This window comes from Nothobranchius furzeri, chromosome 10, assembly GCF_043380555.1.
Source record: "Nothobranchius furzeri strain GRZ-AD chromosome 10, NfurGRZ-RIMD1, whole genome shotgun sequence".
Lineage (NCBI taxonomy): Eukaryota > Metazoa > Chordata > Actinopteri > Cyprinodontiformes > Nothobranchiidae > Nothobranchius > Nothobranchius furzeri.
In genome coordinates this window covers 74,197,166-74,219,255 of record NC_091750.1, presented here as the reverse complement: position 1 = coordinate 74,219,255, position 22,090 = coordinate 74,197,166, and the positions used below count along the sequence as shown (strand labels likewise).

The following is a 22,090-nucleotide window of genomic DNA, read 5'->3' as shown; positions in this document are numbered from 1 at the left end:
ATGCATCAGTGGCTGAACAGCTGTGAGCAATATACCGTTTTGTCGACTCAACGCCTGGTGCAACGATTTTTTTTGTTGCTCTAAAACGGCCTTTGTTCAGGGTTGTTTGGTGGCGTGGTTAAAAAACGGTGCGCTCCTTCTTGTGCTTTGACAATCTTTTCCAAAGAGCGACAATGTTATTGGAGTCTTCAAGGGTGAGAGCCAGGCTGTGCTCTCTCAGACTGAAGAGTGCTTCAGTCAAATTCTGCACAGCTCTGAAACCTTATGTGTTGTCGGGGCCAACGGAGTCCTAAATGTTGTTTGTCACGTATTTATAATAAAAGAAATGGGCAAAAGTAGCAAAATCATATCTAACTTACCTGTCTCCTTGATGTCCCTGGAGCAGGTGTCATCAGAGTGGAAATCAGACAGCCTTGATGGAGATGCAGCTAAACATTAGTATCAAAACCTTTTATTAAACACACACACACACACTTTCAGACACAGGTTCATAGAACAAAATTAATCAGTAACCTGGTTCTAAAGTCACTTATGTCATGTGACTTTACATAATAAAAGAATCCATCTTGACTTTCCCATCTATGTGATATTTGGGCATGAACATCACTCACTTTCTTTTATTGCATCCACAGGAGCATGTTTAACTTCTACAGATGCTATCTCTAGGAAGGGTTCAGATGCAGGTGATGTCAAGAAGTCATGTGAACAGGCAGGTTGAGGAGTCTGGAGCATGGTTTCCAAAATGGGAACTGTGAGATCCACAAAATCCTCAGACTCTTCAAAGTCCTCATCTTCTGCCACAGCTACGTCCTCTGTCTCCAATGCTGCATTTGCCACTCTGCGGTCCTCAAGAACATCTCCTGTTTGGTCGTAGATATACTTGACCCCAATGAGTTTCCCTGAAAGCAATCAATCAAAAATTAACTTTAACTTTAATTAACGTTTGTTTTAACTGTAAGTCACTGTCACGACACAATTTCAGCAAACAAACACATTGTTGACTTTTAATTAGCTAGCATGAAATATTAATCTAATCAGAGCTTGGTCAAAGCTGAACTTCGTCTCCTCTGACTCGTGCATCAGCTCAGGTAACACACCTGTGTACGCCTGTGGCCCTGTGTAATTCACACAGCTCTTCCCGAGAACTTCCTGTGACAGCTGGTTTGCAGCATGCCTCAGGAGGCTGCTTTAGGGGTGAGGCTCTTATCTCCCTTCTGCTGACATGGTCTTCGTTACACCTGGCCAGGCCATCCAACAGATACGCTTGAAAAAAGGTGTCACTTGCCAGCAGTGGCGGCTGGTGAAAAATATTTTTGTTGGGGCTGTGCTATTTTTTTTTTAAACAAACTTGTGCTTTTTGAGTTTTGTGCACAACTTCACTATTTCTTGAATTAAGCACAGCTCTTTTATTTCCTGTCTTACATTATTGGACAAAGGGATTAATCCACGTATGTCTGACTACTGGCACGCTGCCTTGCGGACCAAGGTTGAAAAATACTGCATTAAATTGCACATAAAATAACATGACCATATATGGTCCACATCCACATTACTGTTTGTGAAACTAACATACTGGAGAATTTAATCAGAATAATATTAAATAAACAAGTATGTACCTGATCTTTTGCATGCTGTTGGTGAAGCTCTGGATGACCCCTGTGATGGAGACAGAGTCAATGTTCCTCTTCTGCAGCTGTCCACATGTGGCATGATCTTGTGACACAATGCCAGCAGAAAGCCGTAATCTTCCTCCAGCAGTCTCACAAAGCCTCCTGCCTCTCTCTCAGTGACTGGATTAAAGTAATCCGAGTCTCTGATCATCTGGAAAAATCTGAGGAGGTCATCCTTGTGCTCATACACTGTGTTGACAACTCTCTCTTGGACAAAATGTGCCGGTTCTGATCCACTTCTTCATTGTGTTTATTCACTGCAAGCCTGCGTCCCTCGTCTCTATCTGCATGGCTATGTTAGCTCTGCCTAGCATAGCTAGCTTCACCGTGTTGTCCATGTGTGACTGGGATAACTCATGTTTCTTCACCTTCTCAGAAAAATGTTTCATGTCCGTAACTCCTGACTCAATCCATGCCTCATCTGTCACAGTCGTTTGGAAAGCAAAATAACGCATTAGCGTGATTGCATCCAGCTAGCCAAGCCTTCCCGAAGCCTCGTGTGTACAGTTTACCTCTCTCCTCCTCCTGCTGGCTTATCTTTACGTCGGGCTGATCTGGTCCAAGCTCTTTGATATTAAGTTTTTCCACCATAGTTCTCCTCTTGAACGGATATTGGAGAAGAGACCGAACTGAATTCATTGGCTGCTGAGATCCGGTATCCATGCTGCTGCTGGTTGTAGGCGCACTGGCGTCCATGTTTGTTACGTCTGCGTGATGGCCGTGAGGAGTGACGGCCAAAAACGTGCTGGAGTCGAGAATCTCCGAGTTCTACCGAGCACTAACGAAAGCCTTTGGCGGTAGCTCTATTGCCCATCATCATCAAAGCTGAGTCCACGTATCTTCGGCTTCGTGAGGGGGCGGTCTCATGTAAAACCGAAACCATACATGGATGTAACGTGGTCTGTCGTTCAAGAAACTGATTGGTTTATTTTGAAATTTCCGAGTCTGGCTTACTGATTGGACGATAGTACATTGTGTGTTGAATAAACTTCAATCTAATTGGGAGTTTTTTTCCACGTGATGTTTTCCATCCCGCCGATTGGCTCACAGTTTGGCTATATATGTGTCATTTGAACTGCATCTAACGTCTTTTTTAGTAAGACTTCTCAGAGTGCACACGTACGTTTGTTTGGATCTTTATCTGTTGCGTTTCTTGTTCTCTGTCGTTTGTTTTAGTATGTTTGTTTATTTTTAAGCATTTTTAGTTGTTTTCATCTTGTTCACTTCTTGTCATGGTGAGTAATGAATGCTTTGATAAATAACTTCTTGTCATGGTGAGTAATGAATGCTTTGATAAATAATTTCTTGTGCAGATCTTTAAGCAAGCAGTTTTATTATCCCTGTGATTTAATTTGGAACCGAGTAAAGCTAACTGGTTGGATGGTGTGGATTCAGTTACACAGAGAGTGAAAGTGTTTGCTCAGTGCGCTAATCTGCCTATCTTTTTTGTTGAGAGATCAGCAGTGTTTGGATCCACAAAGTGTGACTACTTTGATAGTGGAAACTGTGTTTATGGCTTATTTTGTGCATTTAAAGTTCAACCGCCATTGATAGTTGTTAAAAGTTGTTAAACCTGTGCATATGAAACAAAAAATAACGCTTTTTGTTATCGATTTATTGTGAAATAACGGAAGGTGTGCTTGCTCCTTTTCCTGTTGAGCGGTTGTGATTTCTGTCCATTGACTGCGTAAGTGCTCTGTGTGTCTCCGCACTGACGCAGAAGAATGTAACGGTTTCAATATTGATTGCTGAAGTATGTTACAAAAATGTAGACATATTCGTTTTGTGGGTCATTTTTGTCACGTTTTATTTAATAGTCAATACTTGAACATTTTTCTGCATAGCAATAAAGACGTAAATGCTACATGTGCGTTTGAGAAGCAATGGCCCATCCGCCATTTTGGGTGGGTGTTTCAGTCTTCAAATGCAAGGGAACTTGTCCGTCTAACGAATGCAATGTGTTGAATGGCTTCCCATTAAACATGGCGCTGTTTCCGTCATTTTGGGTGGGTTTTTTAACTTCAATGATGTGAGTGGGTACCCATCTAAGATGGCGGTCAGCTGCTACGTCATTTCTTCCTTCAGTCGTGTAGATCAGGGATTCCCAAAGTGTGGTGCGTGCGCGAGCTGCCGCTAGGGGGTGCGCGAGGTGAAAAGTGTAATGGCTGCAGAGCTCAGAGAATTCTGTCAAAAGTCACCATTAGCGTAGCCAGAAACTCATTTGTGGGTGGTAGGGATCATGATAAAGATCTATTGGAGATCTAACCCAACTTTTGGACTGCTCTGCCAGTCACTGTGGCTCAAGCTGAGAGGAGCTTTTCAAAACTTGATCAAGTCATACCTGAGGTCACCTATGTTTCAGGGGCGGCTGACTAACCTGGCTCTGATTAGTATCAATCACTCAGTAGGGGAGCAGATTTCATATGTTGACATTATTGATGACTTTGCATCAAGGTTAGGTTTTAATTTTAGTTTGTGTTTTCTGTTCTAAGTGTAATGCTGTAGTGATTATCTTTAGTTTGTTATGTGTGAAATAATTTTGCTATTTAGTAGGGCTGCACGATATTAGGGAAACCTGCGATATTCGATAACAGTGCTTAATTTTGCAATACCGATATTACTCACGATAGATGAACAAATACTAAAGTATGCAGTGTTGATGTCGTCTGGTGTGTGACGTCTGCTCTGGGTTCAAAGCAAACAAAAACTAATGCATGAATTCCATTACAGCATACCATTTTTATTGAAAAAATATGCAGCTGCACCTGCTACTGTATTAGCAGCAAAACAACAAACTGCATGCAGGCAGTTTCTCAGTGACTTTAAAACATCACCTCCACCATAAAACTTTTTCTGATGCTCCAAATACAGGAAAACATCCCTTACCAGGGTTTTTGAATAAATAAAAAAAAAACAGAAAATAAGTTTAAATGTTAAATAATAGTTAACATCACTTAAATGCAACAGCAAATTCTCTCATTGCTACTGAACATTTTCTCCACTTATGTGGTTATGATATAAGGCTGTTGCTGTAATTGGGAAGTGAACTGTGCTGGGCCAAACTAGGAGAATATTAAGATTTTCTGAGGGAAAGAGAAAAACAATTGTCTACCTTTCAGAAGAGGAACTGGCAAAAAACTACATGGAAAATATGTGAAAACGTTTGTTTTTAACCCCAAATTGAACAAGTTTACCTGGATCTCAAAAAGCAGCTCAGATGATGAAACTGCAACTATGATTCTGATAACAAGCTAACAAATTGAACTAGCTCCTCTAAGATAACCGGCTAGCAGAGCTTCTGACTGACAGTGTATGTGCAGCAGCAAATCAACTATCCTGATTAACAAGGTTATAAAAGATCATAAATGAAAAATCACTTTGATGTGTGGGGGAACTTTTCCAGGCCCTCTTTAGCAGGGTGGGACTGGGAGGAGAGTGCTGTAGCCTTTTAGCTGGAAGCTAACTTGAGCCTGGGGCTAACGGTGGGTTGGTTCACAGGCACGTGTCGGAGTCAACCCCGTTATTATCAGCTGCTTAATGACACCGAGCGGACTCACGTTCACGTTTGAAAGCAACACTGATTACAGAAACCTCAGCACAAAGTGAGTTCGTTAATCTGAGCCAGCATGACGAACAAGGGAAGCGAGCGGCAGTGGAAAGCGGGGGGCAGAGCAGAGATAGTGGAATTTTGGGGTAAGGGTCTACGTAGGGGGCGGGCGTATTACGTGAACGGACCCGTCTGATTGGCTGCATATCAGAAGGGCTACATTTGATTGGTCAAATAATACTTCCGCTTAAAAAACAGAGTTGGTTTACAAAAAGTTGATGTATGGCACGGATACCTCAAAGGGGGACTTGCCCGGGGAGTAATTCCATGTAGAACCGCCACTGGGAACAAGCACAATTCAGCCAAAGTTTCATCATCAGGGAACATTTTCTGTGAGAAGTCTCTCTGAGAAACCGGGTTTGGAAAACTCTCGCTTCAGTGGAAGGAATCTTCCTGCATGGTTCTGCAACGTTCTCCAAGCCCCTCTCCACATCTTCAGCTCGCTGTGCACCTTATGTACATGCTGACAGTGAGCTGCACTGAGCGGTGTCCAGCTCAGATGTTCAGAAGGGAATCTTTTCTTGAGTGATTTAGCAACATCTGCGATTTGCGAAACGAATAAAGTGTCAGTTCGTCTGCGTGCGTCGGAGTAATTCTTTCTTTCTCCGTCAAAATAAATGGCCAAATACGGGAACTGTCCGGTCAACACAAGCCCTGCTTTTAACTGTTCTGTTTTCTTGTGAAAATAGATCAAATTAAACTTGATTAACACCAGAGGCAGGCGCACTGCGCCATTATCTCTGTCACTATAAATGAGGGAAAAATAAAATGATCGGATCCTTTTCTGACCTTCCCCACCTACAAAGTTTAATTACAACAATCAAACGTGACAGAGCCTGGATTTGTATTCTGAAGTCTAAACATGTTTTTTAAAAAGAAACGTATGACAAAAGTGGCACCTGCTCAGTAAAACCACCAACAGGGTGTAAAATATCAAAATATTGTAGGCAGAGACGGGCTACAGCTTCTGGATCCACTTTATATAAATCGTTTTATTGATTATCATCTTATGAAAGAGCTTTGACGTACACGAGCGACTGGTACCGGCTGTTGTCACCTGTTGTGAGCAGCGCTCTGCTGTCTGACGGTTTTGTGTTCTGGGGCAGCGGCTGGATCTCTGGGACTTGGAGCTCTCTTAGTCTCCTACACATCTTTGGGGGCAGATCTGTGGCCCCTCACGCTCTCTATTGGATGCTTTTATAGAGAAATCTTACATAAACAAGCGCGTGTACACACACAAGTGCTCACACGGTGCTCTCATAAGTATGGGGTTGGGCACGTTCCACACATGTCTTAACGCTGTCGTTGCCACTAAATGCACTATGATTTATTATTATCGTGTGATTGTATTTCTTCAAGTTGACACAGTGATGGCTTGCTCCTGTTGTGTTGTTGTGTGTCCCATTTTTTCTCTCTCTTTCTGCAGGCCTAGAAGCAGACTCTTGTGCATTATTGTTTATTTTTGTGGACCCCCACCCCCTTTTTCTCCCCCCACCTTTTGTCTTTGTCTTTATCTTTCACCTCTGATTCCGTGTCTGGTCGGAATGACAAATTATTCAAAAGCAATAAAGTTTAAAGTATCAGACGTGACATTAGCTTTGATGCTCCACCTGAGAGTAAATCTGTAAGGCTTTTCACCAACATTCAGACATCAATTCTGTTTGCTTCACAGCCAGACAGGACACGGGGAAAAAATTATAATAAAAATAATGTAATATTGTGAGTTTATTTTTAGTCATGCGAAGTTTAATGTAGAAATAAGTAAAACGTTATTAAAAGTTACAGTACTTAAAGCTAAACTGAGATTAAGTAAAATAATGTAAATACCATAAGACTATTCAAAAGTTTGACTGATAACAATGGGGTGTTTAAACTATTAAAGTTGCATTGTTTAAGACTAAATAAAAAAATATGTTGTGACTGAATATTTCATACAATGCAGTTATGAATAAATGTTTTTTAGTACATGTATTGCTGACTATTTAAATTAGTCTAAGCATTCTATATAAAATACAGCAGGTGTATGTGCACTTTCATAAGTGCAAGTAAGTACTAATCAAACTTGACATTTAATAACTTTTGATATTTTTAAACAATAGTTTGAAATTTAGCATGATTTAAAACTTCATTCTTGGGGTTTGATTAGATATTTTCATTTTTATATTATGATTCCTTGTTCAGGGGTTATCAGTAAAGTAGTAATAATTATGTTAATGTATTTTGTCATAGATGTCACACACAAGTTATGAATTTTTATCCTTTAAATTAGATTATACTGTGATTAACTCATTTAAAGAGCAAGTTGCCCCCAAATCAACTTTTTTTCTGATAAACTATATAAATGTGTGTCTAATCGTGCTACAGAAATGCGCAGTCAATAGTTCTGCACTTTAGTGCATTTTAGTTAAGATTTTAATTTTCTGCCTAAAACTGTCAGTGTTGTGCCGTTGTCAGATAAAAACTCTGCACTACATTTGAATTTAAATCTGTCATAGCTATTGACTAAGAGGTACACAGTGATGTTAGATGGTAGATTATGATGTCACAATGTTGTGAGTGTGTGTATTTGTTTGTGGCTCTACCCTCTCTATCTGCTAGACAACAGCATTTGTTGCATTTTTCAAACAGGAAGTGGGAGTTGAGTAAGAATGTGGTCATGGGTGACTTGCTCTTTAAAATTTAGGATTGTTTTTACATTTATATAAGTTTAGCAAATTGATGGTTGCATAAGATTCTAAAAGGTGTGAGTGAGTGAGTCTAATTCTGTCTTTACTGAGTACAGACACATGATAACATAGAAATCCATAGTGTTTGTGTTGCTTTTCTAATAGTGCTGTCATGTATTTTATGTTTCAAACAGCATTCACTATGCCTGGCAAAGAGTCCAAACGCAAGGCGGATGCTGCTAAGCGCAGCAATCGTCCAGCTCCGCCTATTCGTATCGGGATTCCAACGCACAGCAATGATGATGCTAATTGTATGTATTGCAGTATTATTTCGCAGAACAAAATATTGTAGTGTTTTGCAATTCATTTAATCTATACTGTATTTATGTAAGATGAAAAATTATTAGCCAAAAAGATTGTTAATTTTTGTGTGTGTTTTTGTTTTGTAAGTTTCTGGAACTGGCTTTCGTCATCGAGTTCGTCGTTGGCCGACCAGTGTGATTTCTAACAAAGCTCACAAGTTGGTCCTTCCAGATGAGATTCCTGAGAAGAAAGTGAGTGTAATGTCCACAAATATTTAAAATATAAATATAGATTTTCTTCCAATACTATCTAGCAGTACTCTGGGATTCTAAGGAAACGATCAGATGGTGTTGAAGCCGCTATCAGTTACAGTGCTGCAAACAGACTGAATCGGCTTCTTTTTGACATGTGCCTCAAGTCTACCAACTTTTGAATCTTAATAGAAAACCTAGTTGTGTTCATCTTCCTTTTTAGTCGGTGCTTCTCAATCTGTGATTTAGAACTTAAGCTGCTCAGTTATTTTTACATATCTTTATTTGTATTTATGTTGGTGTATTCTGTGATTAGTTTTACCATTTCATGTTTTATTGTTTGTAAACTTTGACTGTTTAATGTGATCTCTTTCTTCCTGAAAAGCATATTGCATTGCCGTTTGTATGAAATGTCATAGAAATACAGATTGTTTTATATTGAAATGTATTTATTAATTTTTCTAATTTAGTTCATCCTACTTGTTGGGGACTCCCACTTGAGGTCCGTGGCAGACGGCATAGTCCCTATGCCGGTTGGCGGCCTCGCTTTTGGTGTGATGTCCACTCCAGGAGCTTGTGCAGATCTTCTGCGCCTTGAGGTTTCACAGGCTGTGTTACCTCGGGAGCCTGATGCTGTTTGCGTCATGGCTCCTTCTAACAACCTTACGGCCAGCAGAACAGTTGAAGAGGCAGGGGATGCATTTGAGCGGTACCTTTTGGCTGTTCTCAGTCGCTGGCCTAAGGTGAGAGGCTGATTTGTGTAATTTTGAAGGTATGAGAAATGACAGTAAACGTACATCTTTAAAAATAATTGTATTCTTTCTTCTTTTTTTTTTTTTAGGTTTTCTGTACCTCCATGATTCCCCGTTTAGTTGGTTCCTGGGAGCGTCAAGACCTGTTTCAGCAGGAGTACCACCGCAGATCGGCTAAGCTTGGTAAGTTGCAACATAATTAGATGAAACGGTAGTATTAACGACAAGCGTTATTGCTATTTACTCTTAGGTATCAAACAATCACAATGTATAACTTTACATGAATTTTTTCTTTCTGCTTCGAAGGTGTAAGTTATGTGCCGATCCACGATCACCTACCCAGGTACCGTCTTAAACTGTGGTGCCGTGATGGTGTAAGTATATTGCTTGGAAGAAAACAAGGTAAAGGTTCTTAAGTTTGAGATGATAAATTTGTATTTTCTTTTGTTCGTGTTTGTGGTTGCAGATCCACCTCAGTGATAATCACGGGATGCCTATACTCACGCAACTGATGTGGAATGCCTCCTATCAGTTCTTGGAGACACACGCACCAAAGCCACTGGTGCAGCACCAGGTGTCTCGTCCGCAGAAAGCGAGTATTGTGCCCCGTGTGGTTGTGAAGGGTGTGGAACGCATTCCACCTCCACGCCCTTCCGAATGGACGTTTGTGAGACCTAGCGGGAAGGTGAGAGACTTTATAAAGTATAAATATTGTAAAATGTTTATAATTTTAGGCAACTGGGCCAGTAATGCTTCTAAATGTGTTTTCTTTTATTTACCATTGCAGAGGAACCATTCAGGGGAATTTGAAAAGACTTCTAATTCCCCCAAGAAACGAGTGGTTGTTTCTAAGGTTTGTGAATGTTTTTGATTGATCTTTTTCAAAGAATTTTGATTAGATGATAATATGTGGTGAATTTTCTTCAATAGGCTGATGACACTTCAGTGGCCTTGAAGGAGTGTTTCATCCCCCTGAATCCCGTTAGGTTCTCACCTTCAATTCTGGCTGCCATGGACACGATTGCTCCAGCGGATGGTCCCACAGATATACAAGTAGCTTTAAAGCAAAAGTTTATTATTATCTTTTAATGTAAAGTGTAATGTTGTTCCTGGTGCTTGTAATATGGGCTGTCTGTATGGTATATTTGAAAATATTGTACTTAACCGTATTATTTTCTGTTTGTAGACTACATCTGTGCGACATTTTAAGAAAGCAGCTAGGCGTGTCCAGCAGGAGGTTGATTCATTAAATTATCTGGCATACAAATACATTGTGGTGTTATTTTTCTTCACCGTTGTTGTTCTTGAATTATAGGTTGCATCCACACCTTGCATAAATCCTCTTGCAGAGGTGGAGTCTGTTCGGTCTAGGAAGGAGGTAAGAAGCGTGTGTTTCAAACATAAAATCTAAACTAATCTTTATTGACGATGTATTGACCTTTAATTTCTTCTGTATAGGTGTTGGACTGTGACCAGCTGCCTTCACCCCACCATCAGGAGGCATCTGGTTGTCCTGGGTCTGTCTCTGGGTCTGTTGCTGCCCATGCTGTGATGCTTCCTTCTGGCCATCATGCGCATGCATCACCCAGAGGTCAGTCTGCTAACACCCCTTCTTGCGTGCGTTCACAGGTTTTGCTGTCGTCTCTATTTCCAGAGACAACTGTTCAAAATCCTGTTGTAAATAATTTTGATAAAGATAAAACAATTTTACACAACAATGATACAGTTTTAGACTCTGTCCTAGGATCATTTCACCAGGGAGATGGGCGTTTTAAATATGGGGGAGTTCAGTGTGCAGCTATTACTGTTGTTGCTTTAACAAAGCACAAACAGAAGAGTGTTTTCTCTTGGGATTTTGCCGTGTTGGATAATGTTGTTGAGTTAGGAGATGAGCTGTACACAGATTTGCGCGACAACAAGAAGATTAGAGGTGGACATGAGTTTCTCTCTGTTCCAGACTTGCCAAAGGAAATTGACATGGAAGAACAGCGTTTTAAGCTTGTTTATGGGGATTTCGTTTTAGGAGATGTAGATGTAGCTGAAGGCGAGTTAATAGATGCTGGTGTGTACACTCCTCTCCTGGATGGATTGAAGAAGATGTGCACACAGCATGAAACTTGCATTATGACATTAAGTGGCAATACTTGTGCTATCATTTGTGATAATGGACGTTATGCTGTAGTAGATTCCCATGCACGCTCCGCAGACGGCATGGTAGACCCGACAGGACAGAGTGTAGTTCTGTACTTTGCGAACCTTGATAATGTTTTTCAACATTTTCAGAGGTTTGCTAGTGAACTGGTGGGATCTCAGAGGTTATTTGAGATCACTGGAGTGGATATTGTTCAGATGGACACATTTAAACATGTATCTGAACAAACAGATGACATTGACATAAACCCTGTTATTTTTGTTAGTGATGCTAGTACTAAAGATTTTCATTTCAGTCCCGTTTCTACAGACGTGTCACAGGCATTGAGTAAATGTCTGAATGTGAAGTCTGCGATGGTTGAATCATCTCCTGTTCCTTCATGTAGCACAAGTGTGGTTAACGTTGATGATGACAACAGTATTGTAAACAATGATACAATTTTAAGCTCACTTACAGGATCATTTAATCAGAGCGATGGGCGTTTTAAATATGGCGGCGTTCAGTGTGCAGCAATAAGTCTTGTTGCTTTAACTAAGCACAACATACAAAGTGTTTTTTCATGGGATTTTGCCATGTTAGACAATGTTGTTGTTTTGGGCGATGAGCTGTACACATATTTACGTGACAGTAATCTAATAAGTGCTGGGAATGTGTTTCTTTCTGTTCCAGAATTGCCAAAGGAAATCGTTATGGGCAAACAGACTTTTAAGTTGAATTATGGGGATTTTGTTTGTGGAAATGTAGATATCGTTGAAGGCGAACTTATAAATGCTGGAGTGTACACTAGTCTTTGGGATTGTTTGAATAAGATGTGTACACAATATGAAACATGTTTTATTACACTTGGAGACAATACTTGCGCTTTACTTAGTGAAGATGGACATTATGCTATTGTTGATTCACATGCTCGTTCTGCAGATGGAATGGTTGACCCAAACGGTAAAAGTGTAATTCTATATTTTAGTAGTCTTGACAATGTTTTTAGATATATTCTGAGGTTTGCCAGTAAATTAAATGGAACTCAGAAGTTATTTGAGATTAGTGGAGTTAACATTGTTCAGATGGACACATTAAAAAATGTTTCTGAACAAACAAGGTTGCCTCCAACAACAGGAAAGGAGGTTAGGCGTGAAGAGTCATTTCCACTCTCGGAACCAAAAAAGTTACAGACAGATGACACCGACATAAACCCTGTTGTTTTTGTTAGTGATGTTAGCACTAAAGATTTTCATTTCAATCCCATTTCTAGAGACGTGTCACAGGTGTTGAGTAAACGTCTGAATGTGAAGTCGGCAATGGTTGATGAATCATCTCGTGTGATTGGTGAATTGGGTGTACCATGCATGAATCAATCAATAGTGGCAGATGGAAACTGTTTTTTTAGAGCACTTAGTCAAGCTGTTTATAGCACCCAGGAATATCATAGAAAAATCCGTCTTGCTTTGGTCAATCAGTTAAAAAAGAATCCTCAAACGTATCAAACCATTTTAAGAAGTGAGTATTCCTCAGTTTCGCAGTACCTCACCTCATCCAGGATGCAGTACGTTGGCAGTTGGGCAACTGAAGTGGAAATTCAAGCTGCTGCTGATTATTTTGGCATTAACATATTTACTTACTGTAATGATAAATGGCTTAAATATACTTCCAACAGCATCTTTTCACAGCAGGCTGTTTATTTGGAGAATAGTAATGGTAACCATTATGAGACAGTGGTTTGTGTAAAACAACCTAACACAGGAACTTGTTATGGTTATTGTGGCCCTGTAGATAGTGTTTCTGGTAGATACAATACTCGACATGCTGCTACAGAACATTTAAAATGTTCAGTAGAAACTGTGACGCTTGAGCCGAGTTCCATAGATACAGATGGTGTTGGTGTTCATTCAAATACTTTATTTACTCCTATGTCTGCAGATTTTTGTAAAACTCTGTGTAATCGGTTGAAAATTGATTTTGAGAAACACAATTCCCAAGAGTCCACATCAGGTGGGCCTTTAGGAAATGTGTGTAAGACAGAACATATTATTGAAGATGGTAACAGTTTTTTTAGAGCTGTGGCTCATGTAATTAGTGGGTCACAGAAGGGCCATCGTAAGATCAGACTCGCTGTTGTTTCTTATATGTCCAAAAATGCTGAAGAGTGTGAGAAGTTTCTGGGAAAAGAACATGCTTCTGTGTCAGAATACATAAAAAAGTCACAGATGAATTATGTCGGTCACTGTGCTACAGATGTAGAATTTAGAACTACAGCCAGTGTTTTAGGGATACCCATATTTATCAACAATGGCACAGAGTGGGTCAAATATAGTTCTCAAGCTGGTAATTTCGTCACTGAGGGACTATATTTGTCAAACTGTAATAATAATTTTGAACCCATTATTTGCATAAGACTGGGTAATAAAGAAACATGCTTTGGGTTTTGTAAAGTTGATTCTTTGTCAGACAACGTAAACAAATGCAGAAGGTCAACTATGATGCAGGTAAATGCTGACCCAAACATGGAAAAGGTAAAAACGAGGAAGAGTTTTTCCAGATATTTAAAGCAAAATAAGGCTCATGCAGAAGCCTCTAATTATAAAACGATAAGTGCAGTTAAAGACAAAATAAAAAGTCAGAAGAAAAATGCATACAAGGAAAATGTTGCTTACAGAATGAAAAAGATCAGCACGACCAAATTTAAATACAAATTTCTTCTTGCACATAATGAGAAAGTGAAAAAGATGGCTTTGTTTAACTACCATTGCAACTTGTCTAAGAAAGAGAAAGTTAAACAGAGGGCCAAACATAGGTCCATTTTCAACTACCATCATAATTTGGCTCACAAAGACAAAGTTAAACAGAGGGCCGTTTTCAACTACCATCATAATTTGGCTCACAAAGACAAAGTTAAACAGAGGGCCGTTTTCAACTACCATCATAATGTGGCTCACAAAGACAAAGTTAAACAGAGGGCCGTTTTCAACTACCATCATAATTTGGCTCACAAATTCAAAGTTAAACAGAGGGCCGTTTTCAACTACCATCATAATTTGACTCACAAAGACAAAGTTAAACAGACGGCCAAACATAGGTCCATTTTCAACTACCATCATAATTTGACTCACAAAGACAAAGTTAAACAGAGGGCCAAACATAGGTCCATTTTCAACTACCATCATAATTTGACTCACAAAGACAAAGTTAAACAGAGGGCCAAACATAGGTCCATTTTCAACTACCATCATAATTTGGCTCACAAAGACAAAGTTAAACGGAGGGCCATTTTCAACTACCATCATAATTTGGCTCACAAAGACAAAGTTAAACGGAGGGCCATTTTCAACTACCATCATAATTTGGCTCACAAAGACAAAGTTAGACGGAGGGCCGTTTTAAACTACCATCATAATTTGGCTCATCAAGACAAAATGAAAGAGTTGAGTAGAAAGAAATACCTTAATGTTAAACATAAGACATGTTTAATAGAAAGTATCCAGCATAAAAGAATGCTGATTAAAGTAAATTCACAAAACTTTGATTTTGTTGTAGATCAGTTTTTAGAGAAGGTGAAAGATGGACCTGATTTTGTGTGTTGTGTCTGCTCACGGTTGTTGTTTAGACATCAGGTCTTAAATTTTAATCAAGAATACTATAGAAAAACCAAAGAAATGTCACTTATAGCAGATAAATGTATAAGTGACAATCATCTACACAAATGCAATGATGCGTGTAGATTACCTTGCAAATTGAATGTATGTAGAAATAAACTGTACATCTGTTACACGTGTCATTATAAAATTAGTAAATGTCAGATACCCCCAGAAAGTTCAATCAACAGGCTGACTGTTGATCCCATCCCACCTCAACTGGCATGTTTAAATACATTAGAGCAACATTTAATAGCGATGAATATACCATTTATGAAAATGTTGGCTCTGCCCAAAGGTGGTCAGAATGGGGTTCATGGCCCGATATGTTGTGTTCCTGCAAATATAGTGGAAACGTGCAGTTTGTTACCACGTACCAACATGGAGGGGTCTTTATTACCTGTAAAGTTAAAGCGTAAATTGACATATAAAGGACACTATGATTATCAGTATGTTGACACACAGCATGTTCAGGAAGCTCTTCAGTATTTAAAACATCATAATTTGCATTACAAAGATGTAGAGTTCAATGAGTCTTGGATTAACACTTTTACTCAGGAAGATGAGTCATCGGTCTTGGAAGACGATAGTGGTTCTAGTAAAGATGAAGATACTTGCATAGATGGAGAAGATGAGTTATTGCATGACAGACAACAGCACTGTATGTTTCAGGACACCTGTCTCATGCCAGTAGATATAGGACAAGAAGCATTGGACCAGTATGTGGATAACATATTAAATTTAGCTCCAGGTGAAGGTAACAATCCAGTGAAATTGCTTTCAGATTTTACAAATGAAGCAAAATGTTTTCCCGTCTTGTTTCCTTCAGGATCGAATACTTACTATGAAAGCAGACAATTTCGTTTGACTCTGAATCGGTATTTCAACAACAGGCTTCTTCATGTCGATGGTCGATTTGCTAACAATGTAGAATATATATTTTTTGCACAGTACATGTCTGAACTAGAGCAAGTTGTGTCCAAAGTTTCTATAGCTTTGCGTAAAGGTAAAAGCGGTGAATCTCAGAAGTTGGGTAATTTGATACAGGATCAGGATTCTTTGAATAAGCTGTTAGAGTTTGATGATGGCTACCGGTTTCTTAAACCAATTCGCGGCACACCTGCTTTTTGGCAATCTGCACAGCGAGACCTCCTGGCCTGTGTAAAAATGTTGGGCAAACCTACTTGGTTCGCATCATTTTCGTCGGCAGATTTGAGGTGGACTAACCTTCTTTATAGTATTTTGAAACAGGAAGGCAGAACAGAGACAGTGGAACAGCTGGAGTGGGCTGATAAATGTGACCTCCTACGTAGGAATCCAGTAACTGCTGCCCGAATGTTTGATTTTAGATGGCATGTCTTCTTAAGGGAAGTGCTAATGTCTCCTGCCAATCCCATTGGTAAAATAGAAGATTATTATTATCGTGTTGAGTTCCAGCAGCGTGGTTCTCCTCACTGTCATTGCCTTTTCTGGGTTTCTGGTGCTCCCATTTTAGATAAGAACACAGATGAGGAGGTCATTGCATTTGTTGATGAATATGTGACATGTGAACTTCCTTCTGAAGACGATTCACTACATGAAGTTGTCTCATCTGTCCAGCAGCACTCCAAACGGCATTCAAAGACTTGTAGAAAGAAAAAAACTGTTTGTCGTTTTAATTTTCCACGACCCGCATCTGTTAGAACTTTTATTAGCCGCGGTGAAAAGTATCAAGATGCAGTGAAGAGTTGCAAGTGTGATAAAACAGATAGCACTGTACAGTGTGCCTGTGCGTCTCAAGATAAAGGTCGTAAACAGGAAATGGACAAAGAAGTAGCAAGTGCCATTTTAACTAAAGTGAAGACTGCTATTTCTAGTGAAGACTGTCCATATAACAGTGTAGAAGGTCTGTTTCAGGGCCTAGGTATCATTCAGGAACTATTTGAAATGGCATATAAACGATTTAGTCGAAATACACATGTTGTTTTGAAAAGGGAAGTTAATGAAATCTGGATTAATCAGTATAGCAAGTTGCTGTTAAAAGCTTGGAATGCTAATCTTGATATCCAGTATTGCGTCGATGCTTATGCGTGCTGTGTATACATAATATCATACATGTCTAAAAGTGAACGGGAAATTGGCCTTCTGCTTGCTAATTCTCAAAGAGAAGCAGCCAAAGATGGTAATCTTAGTGCAAAAGAGGCCTTGAAGAGTCTTGGCAATGTTTATCTTCATAATCGGGATGTTTGTGCGCAGGAAGCAGTCTACAGGCTAACTAACATGCATCTAAAGGAGTGTTCTAGGAAAGTTGTGTTTGTTCCCACCGGTGATAATATAGTGAAAATGAGTTTGCCTATTTCTGTTTTGAAGCAAAAAGCAGCATCACAGGATCTTACTTCAGATGACATGTGGATGACCGGATTAGTTGATCGTTATAAGAAGAGGCCAAATGATGATGTGTTCAATGATATGTGCCTGGCTACGTTTGCATCAGAATATCGTGTTTTGAGTAAAAACGAAAAATGTAGAAATCCTATAAAGTTAAGTAATGATTTAGGATTTGTTACAAAAAGAACTCGGACTAAACCAGCGGTTGTTCGTTACGCGCGTTTCTCTGAAACCAAAGACCCAGAGAAATTTTTTCAAAGCATGTTGCAGTTGTTTTTACCGTACCGCCATGATAGTCAACTTAAGCTTAACTGTGAAACTTTTGAGGAATTTTACAGAACTGGTTTAATTAGATTTTTTGATGGAACAAACCACTCTGTAAAGGCTGTTGTAGATTTAAATCGGAGTAAATTTGAGTTAGAATCTGATCATTTGGATGCTGTGAATAATCTAGTCGGTGATGTAATGTTAGAAGATGCATGGTGTGAGTTGTGTCCGGCAGTTGAAATGGAACGTTTGGAGTGTGTTGAAATACTGAAAGAATCAGAACCGACAGTAAGTGACGAGGCAGAAGTAATCCCAGATTTGGCTCCATGTTCAAACCAAACTGCACATTTAGAGAAGAGAAACACGATGAGTAGAGGTGAAGGTCTGGCATTGATTAGGTCTTTAAATGAAAAACAGTTTTCTGTTTTTAATCAAATCAGGCAGTGGTGTGTAGATAAAGTTAATGGTAATAACCCTGAACCGCTGCATGTTTTTGTTACAGGCGGGGCGGGCGTTGGGAAAAGTCATTTAATTCGAGCAATTGAGTATGAAACGCAGAGATTACTGTCACCAAGCTGTAGACATCCTGATAATGCATGTGTAGTATTGGCAGCTCCTACTGGGATTGCAGCATATATTTTGGTGCAACAACAATCCACACTACACTGTCTATAGGAAAGGATGTACGCTTACCGTACACTCCTCTGGGTGAAGAAAAACTAAATTCTTTACGTACAAAATATTGTGATCTGCAGCTCCTTATTATTGATGAAATATCAATGGTAGATCATAACCTGTTGTCCTATGTTCATGGTAGATTACGTCAAATTAAACAAACGGGTGATTTTTCACCTTTTGGAAATGTCAGTGTAGTGGCTGTTGGAGATTTCTTCCAGCTACCTCCTGTTAAAGGGAAGCCACTCTATTCTGATGGTGTAGGTAGCAACTTATGGTCAAGCCTATTTAAAGTTGTACAGTTAACTGAAGTCGTTAGACAGAAAGATGCTGTGTTTTCTGGACTGCTAAATAGAATCAGAACTCATACAAAAGGTACACCATTATTACCTGAGGATTTAAAGGTTTTAAAAACGTGTGAAACCGGTGAGGCAAGCTCAGCATTGCACATATTTGCAACAAATAATCAAGTAAATAATCACAACATCCATCAGTTATGTCACGTTTGTCCTGATTACATATCAATTACAGCCAAAGATTATGTTAATGATAAAAGAACAGGCAAACTGAAGTTGTTGGAAGGGAATCATGCCAGAGCTTCTAATACTAACTTGTCAGAAGTGTTACAGTTGGGGAAGGGTGCTCGTGTAATGTTGTGTAAAAATGTGGATCTCAATGACGGTTTGGTAAACGGAATTTGTGGTACATTGACAGAAATGGTAATGTTAGAAAATGACACCTTTCCTAAAAAGGTTTATGTTCAGTTTGATGACCATCGTGTCGGCTTGCAGAGGAGGAAAACCTCCCAGTCTCTGTCAGCAAATTTAGCTGGATCTACACCTATTGAACCCGAGGAGGAAAGAGCCACTGTTAAAGGTGGATTACGTCGACAATTTCCTCTTAAATTAGCTTGGGCGGTTACGGTTCATAAAGTTCAGGGACTCACTCTTGAAAACGCCGTTGTTAGTTTTAGGAAAATATTTGCACCAGGTCAAGCATACGTAGCACTTAGCCGTGTAACAAGTCTTTCAGGGCTCACAATTCAGGACTTTGATGAAAAACGAATCTATTGTAAAGATGACATTACAGTTGCAGTTAGTAATATGACACCTTTTTTGACTCCAAACTCACAGTTCGACAGATTTAACTCTTCTGCATTCACTGTGTTTTTAATGAATGTCCAAAGTCTGAATCGACACGTTAAAGACTTAGCTTTCTGCACACAGCATTTGCAACCTAATTGCATTGCTGTCACAGAAACATGGGTATCTACAGACAGATCAGATGCAGTACAGATTGATGGCTATAGTTTTTACAACTGCCCACGAGGTTTAGCTTATTCTAGTACCCATGAGTCTTTGATTGCTTTTCAAGAACAACAACATGGTGGTGTTGGCTTTTATACTGCAGATGGTGTGGCATTTAAAATGTTGCAGGCTCCAGACGTCAACTTGGAGAGTTTAGTGTATAACTTTGTTAACTTACACATAGTACTTGGACTCATTTATCGACCTCCTTTGTATCCCCTTTCTTTGTTTAAAGTAAATTTAACAAAGTTGCTTGATTGGCTGGAGGTACAAAGCGAGACATTAGTACTAATGGGAGATTTTAATGATGACATTTTAAAATCATCAACAATATTAAAACTTTTGACTGACAGAGGCTATGCCCAAATAGTCAAACAGCCAACAACCGAGAAAGGCACTTTAATAGATCATGTCTATGTAAAATCCAACAAGTATATAACAGAAGCATCTGTTATTCCAACATATTTTAGTGATCATCAGGGCATCATGTGTTATTTTACACGGCTTTAGTTTACCTCAAAAAGCACATTTGATTTGATCAACACCTAACTACAGAATTTGTAATGTAAAGAGGTGTGTGTGTGTGTGTGTGTGTGTGTGTGTGTGTGTGTGTGATCAATTTTAGCTTTACTTTTACTAATATTACCTTTCCTTACATGAGCTATCTCTACTGAGAGCAAAATCTATTTCGTTGTACATCTATGCAATGACAATAGAACATATATATATTGTACATATAGTCTGTCAGAACTTTTCTATATGAAATATATTGGATGTATTGTTTTTAAGCAGTGTACATGTTTCGATGCTGTTGAGGGGTTGTGCACACTCAGGACAACTTCGCTGCCGCGTTCCATGTGTGAGAGCAGGGGTTGCAGGACATTGTGCGCACAGGAGTGTAGCAAGATTTTTAAACTGTGGGTGTTGAAATTTCTCTGATGCATATAGGTGAGAAGTGTTACATTCGCAAACTATTTCGCTGTCGTGAGAGCAACGAAGGGGGTAATAACGCGCGGAACGTTTTGGTGTCGTGCATTTGTCATGGCACTAGAATTTCGGGTGTGGTGCAGCACCACGCCTATGTAGGAAAAACCACTAACTGCTGTTGTATGCTTCACCATTTCTGTGTTTTTTTTTTTTTTTTTTTTTTTTTTCAAATTTCATGTCCCCAACTGACCTAGTCAAAATAACATTTAGCCATTTCCCTCCTTCTCTCAGCTCTAGAATGCTCTTTCCCCTTGTCCTCTGCATTAATCTCTCACCCACTTTTTAATCAAAACTAAAAACATTTCTGTCCAGATCAGCAATTAATACACTAATTTTATTGTTTTAATGTGTGTGTGTGTGTGTGTGTGTGTGTGTGTCATCTTCTTTGTTGCAAAATGTCTAGGATGTATTGGAAAGCTTTTAAACATGTCTTTTTTTTACATCAAAATTAAATGTGTTATTAAATTAAAAGCTTTCTAAAGGTTTCGTTTCCTGCATTAAGATGGCATTTATTGAAATTAAACTGAAAACCTTTTGTACAATTGGCTTCTCATTCATCACTATTGATGATGTAACAATTCAACACCAAATTATGCATGATGTTAAAAATTAAACTGGTTAATTACATGCTGTTTTAATGCAGGGTTTGCTTTACCTGGTAAAATGCACAAAAAAGCAAAGGCAATGGTCTGGTCTCCCACTTGTGGGACAGGGTTCAAATCCCTGTGTTGCCCTGCTAATTGTGTTGATCAGTGGAAAAAACTATTATTCAAAAAGGCGAAAAACAATAAAATGTAAGTTTAAAATCTTACTTGCTGCAATTCACCCTAGAACTAAACACCCATTTTGATTTCAAGGACAACTGATAAGATCACACCCATGGGCATTTCTAGCCTGCTTTTGTGAGTACTGAAGCACCCCTAAATTCATCTCTAGCACCCCTAAAGTTTAACATTTATTTATGTATTTTTACAATTTATGGTGATTTTTAAACACATTACTAATATCTAAAAACAATAGAACAAAACATTGTTTTACAAACAATAATATAGCAAATCTCCCCTGTCTCAAAAATGGTTTGATCGTGCTCACCTTTCCAGCCTGTACTCTGAGCCTTCCTGAGTGGCTGACATGCTGCCATTAGGAACCACGTTTCTTTCTGTGGGAAAGTCCTGAATCTACATTATTTTTCACAGGTCTTTGAATCTTGCATAAACTGATTGTGAGGTGAAAACAGCAGCTGTCAATCAAACTAGAAGGTGGGACTTTGACGCAGGTCTAGCCACTCACGAACCTCCAAATGGTAACGTCAGAGTGATCCAGGACTCATGGGAGATGAGCGCAGTGGAGAAATGCTGTTACAATAAAGGCTGAAGGGTTAAGCTTGGTTTATGCTTGACGCATTCACTTTCCGCGCGGTGATGCGGCTCGCGGCTGGAACGCGCTTCACAACTCGCAGT

The 22,090-nt window shown here is 39.3% G+C and overlaps 1 protein-coding gene across 2 annotated transcripts; it reads left to right on the top strand.

The window, feature by feature from the left end:
* Positions 1-1,974: 1,974 nt before the first annotated feature.
* Positions 1,975-18,455, top strand: LOC129156092 (uncharacterized). 2 transcript variants are annotated; one of them, XM_070555995.1, is made up of 12 exons: positions 1,975-2,905; positions 8,138-8,254; positions 8,394-8,497; positions 8,968-9,240; positions 9,339-9,432; positions 9,556-9,623; positions 9,716-9,934; positions 10,037-10,102; positions 10,180-10,302; positions 10,436-10,486; positions 10,565-10,627; positions 10,708-18,455. In XM_070555995.1, exons 2-12 carry the CDS (start codon positions 8,146-8,148, stop codon positions 18,334-18,336), a joined length of 8,799 nt encoding a protein of 2,932 aa, XP_070412096.1. In that variant the 5' UTR covers positions 1,975-2,905; positions 8,138-8,145; the 3' UTR covers positions 18,337-18,455. The 2 variants fall into 2 exon arrangements, with proteins under 2 accessions (XP_070412096.1, XP_070412095.1); XM_070555994.1 differs by lacking the exon at positions 1,975-2,905 and having other exon boundaries at positions 7,879-8,254.
* Positions 18,456-22,090: the final 3,635 nt, after the last annotated feature.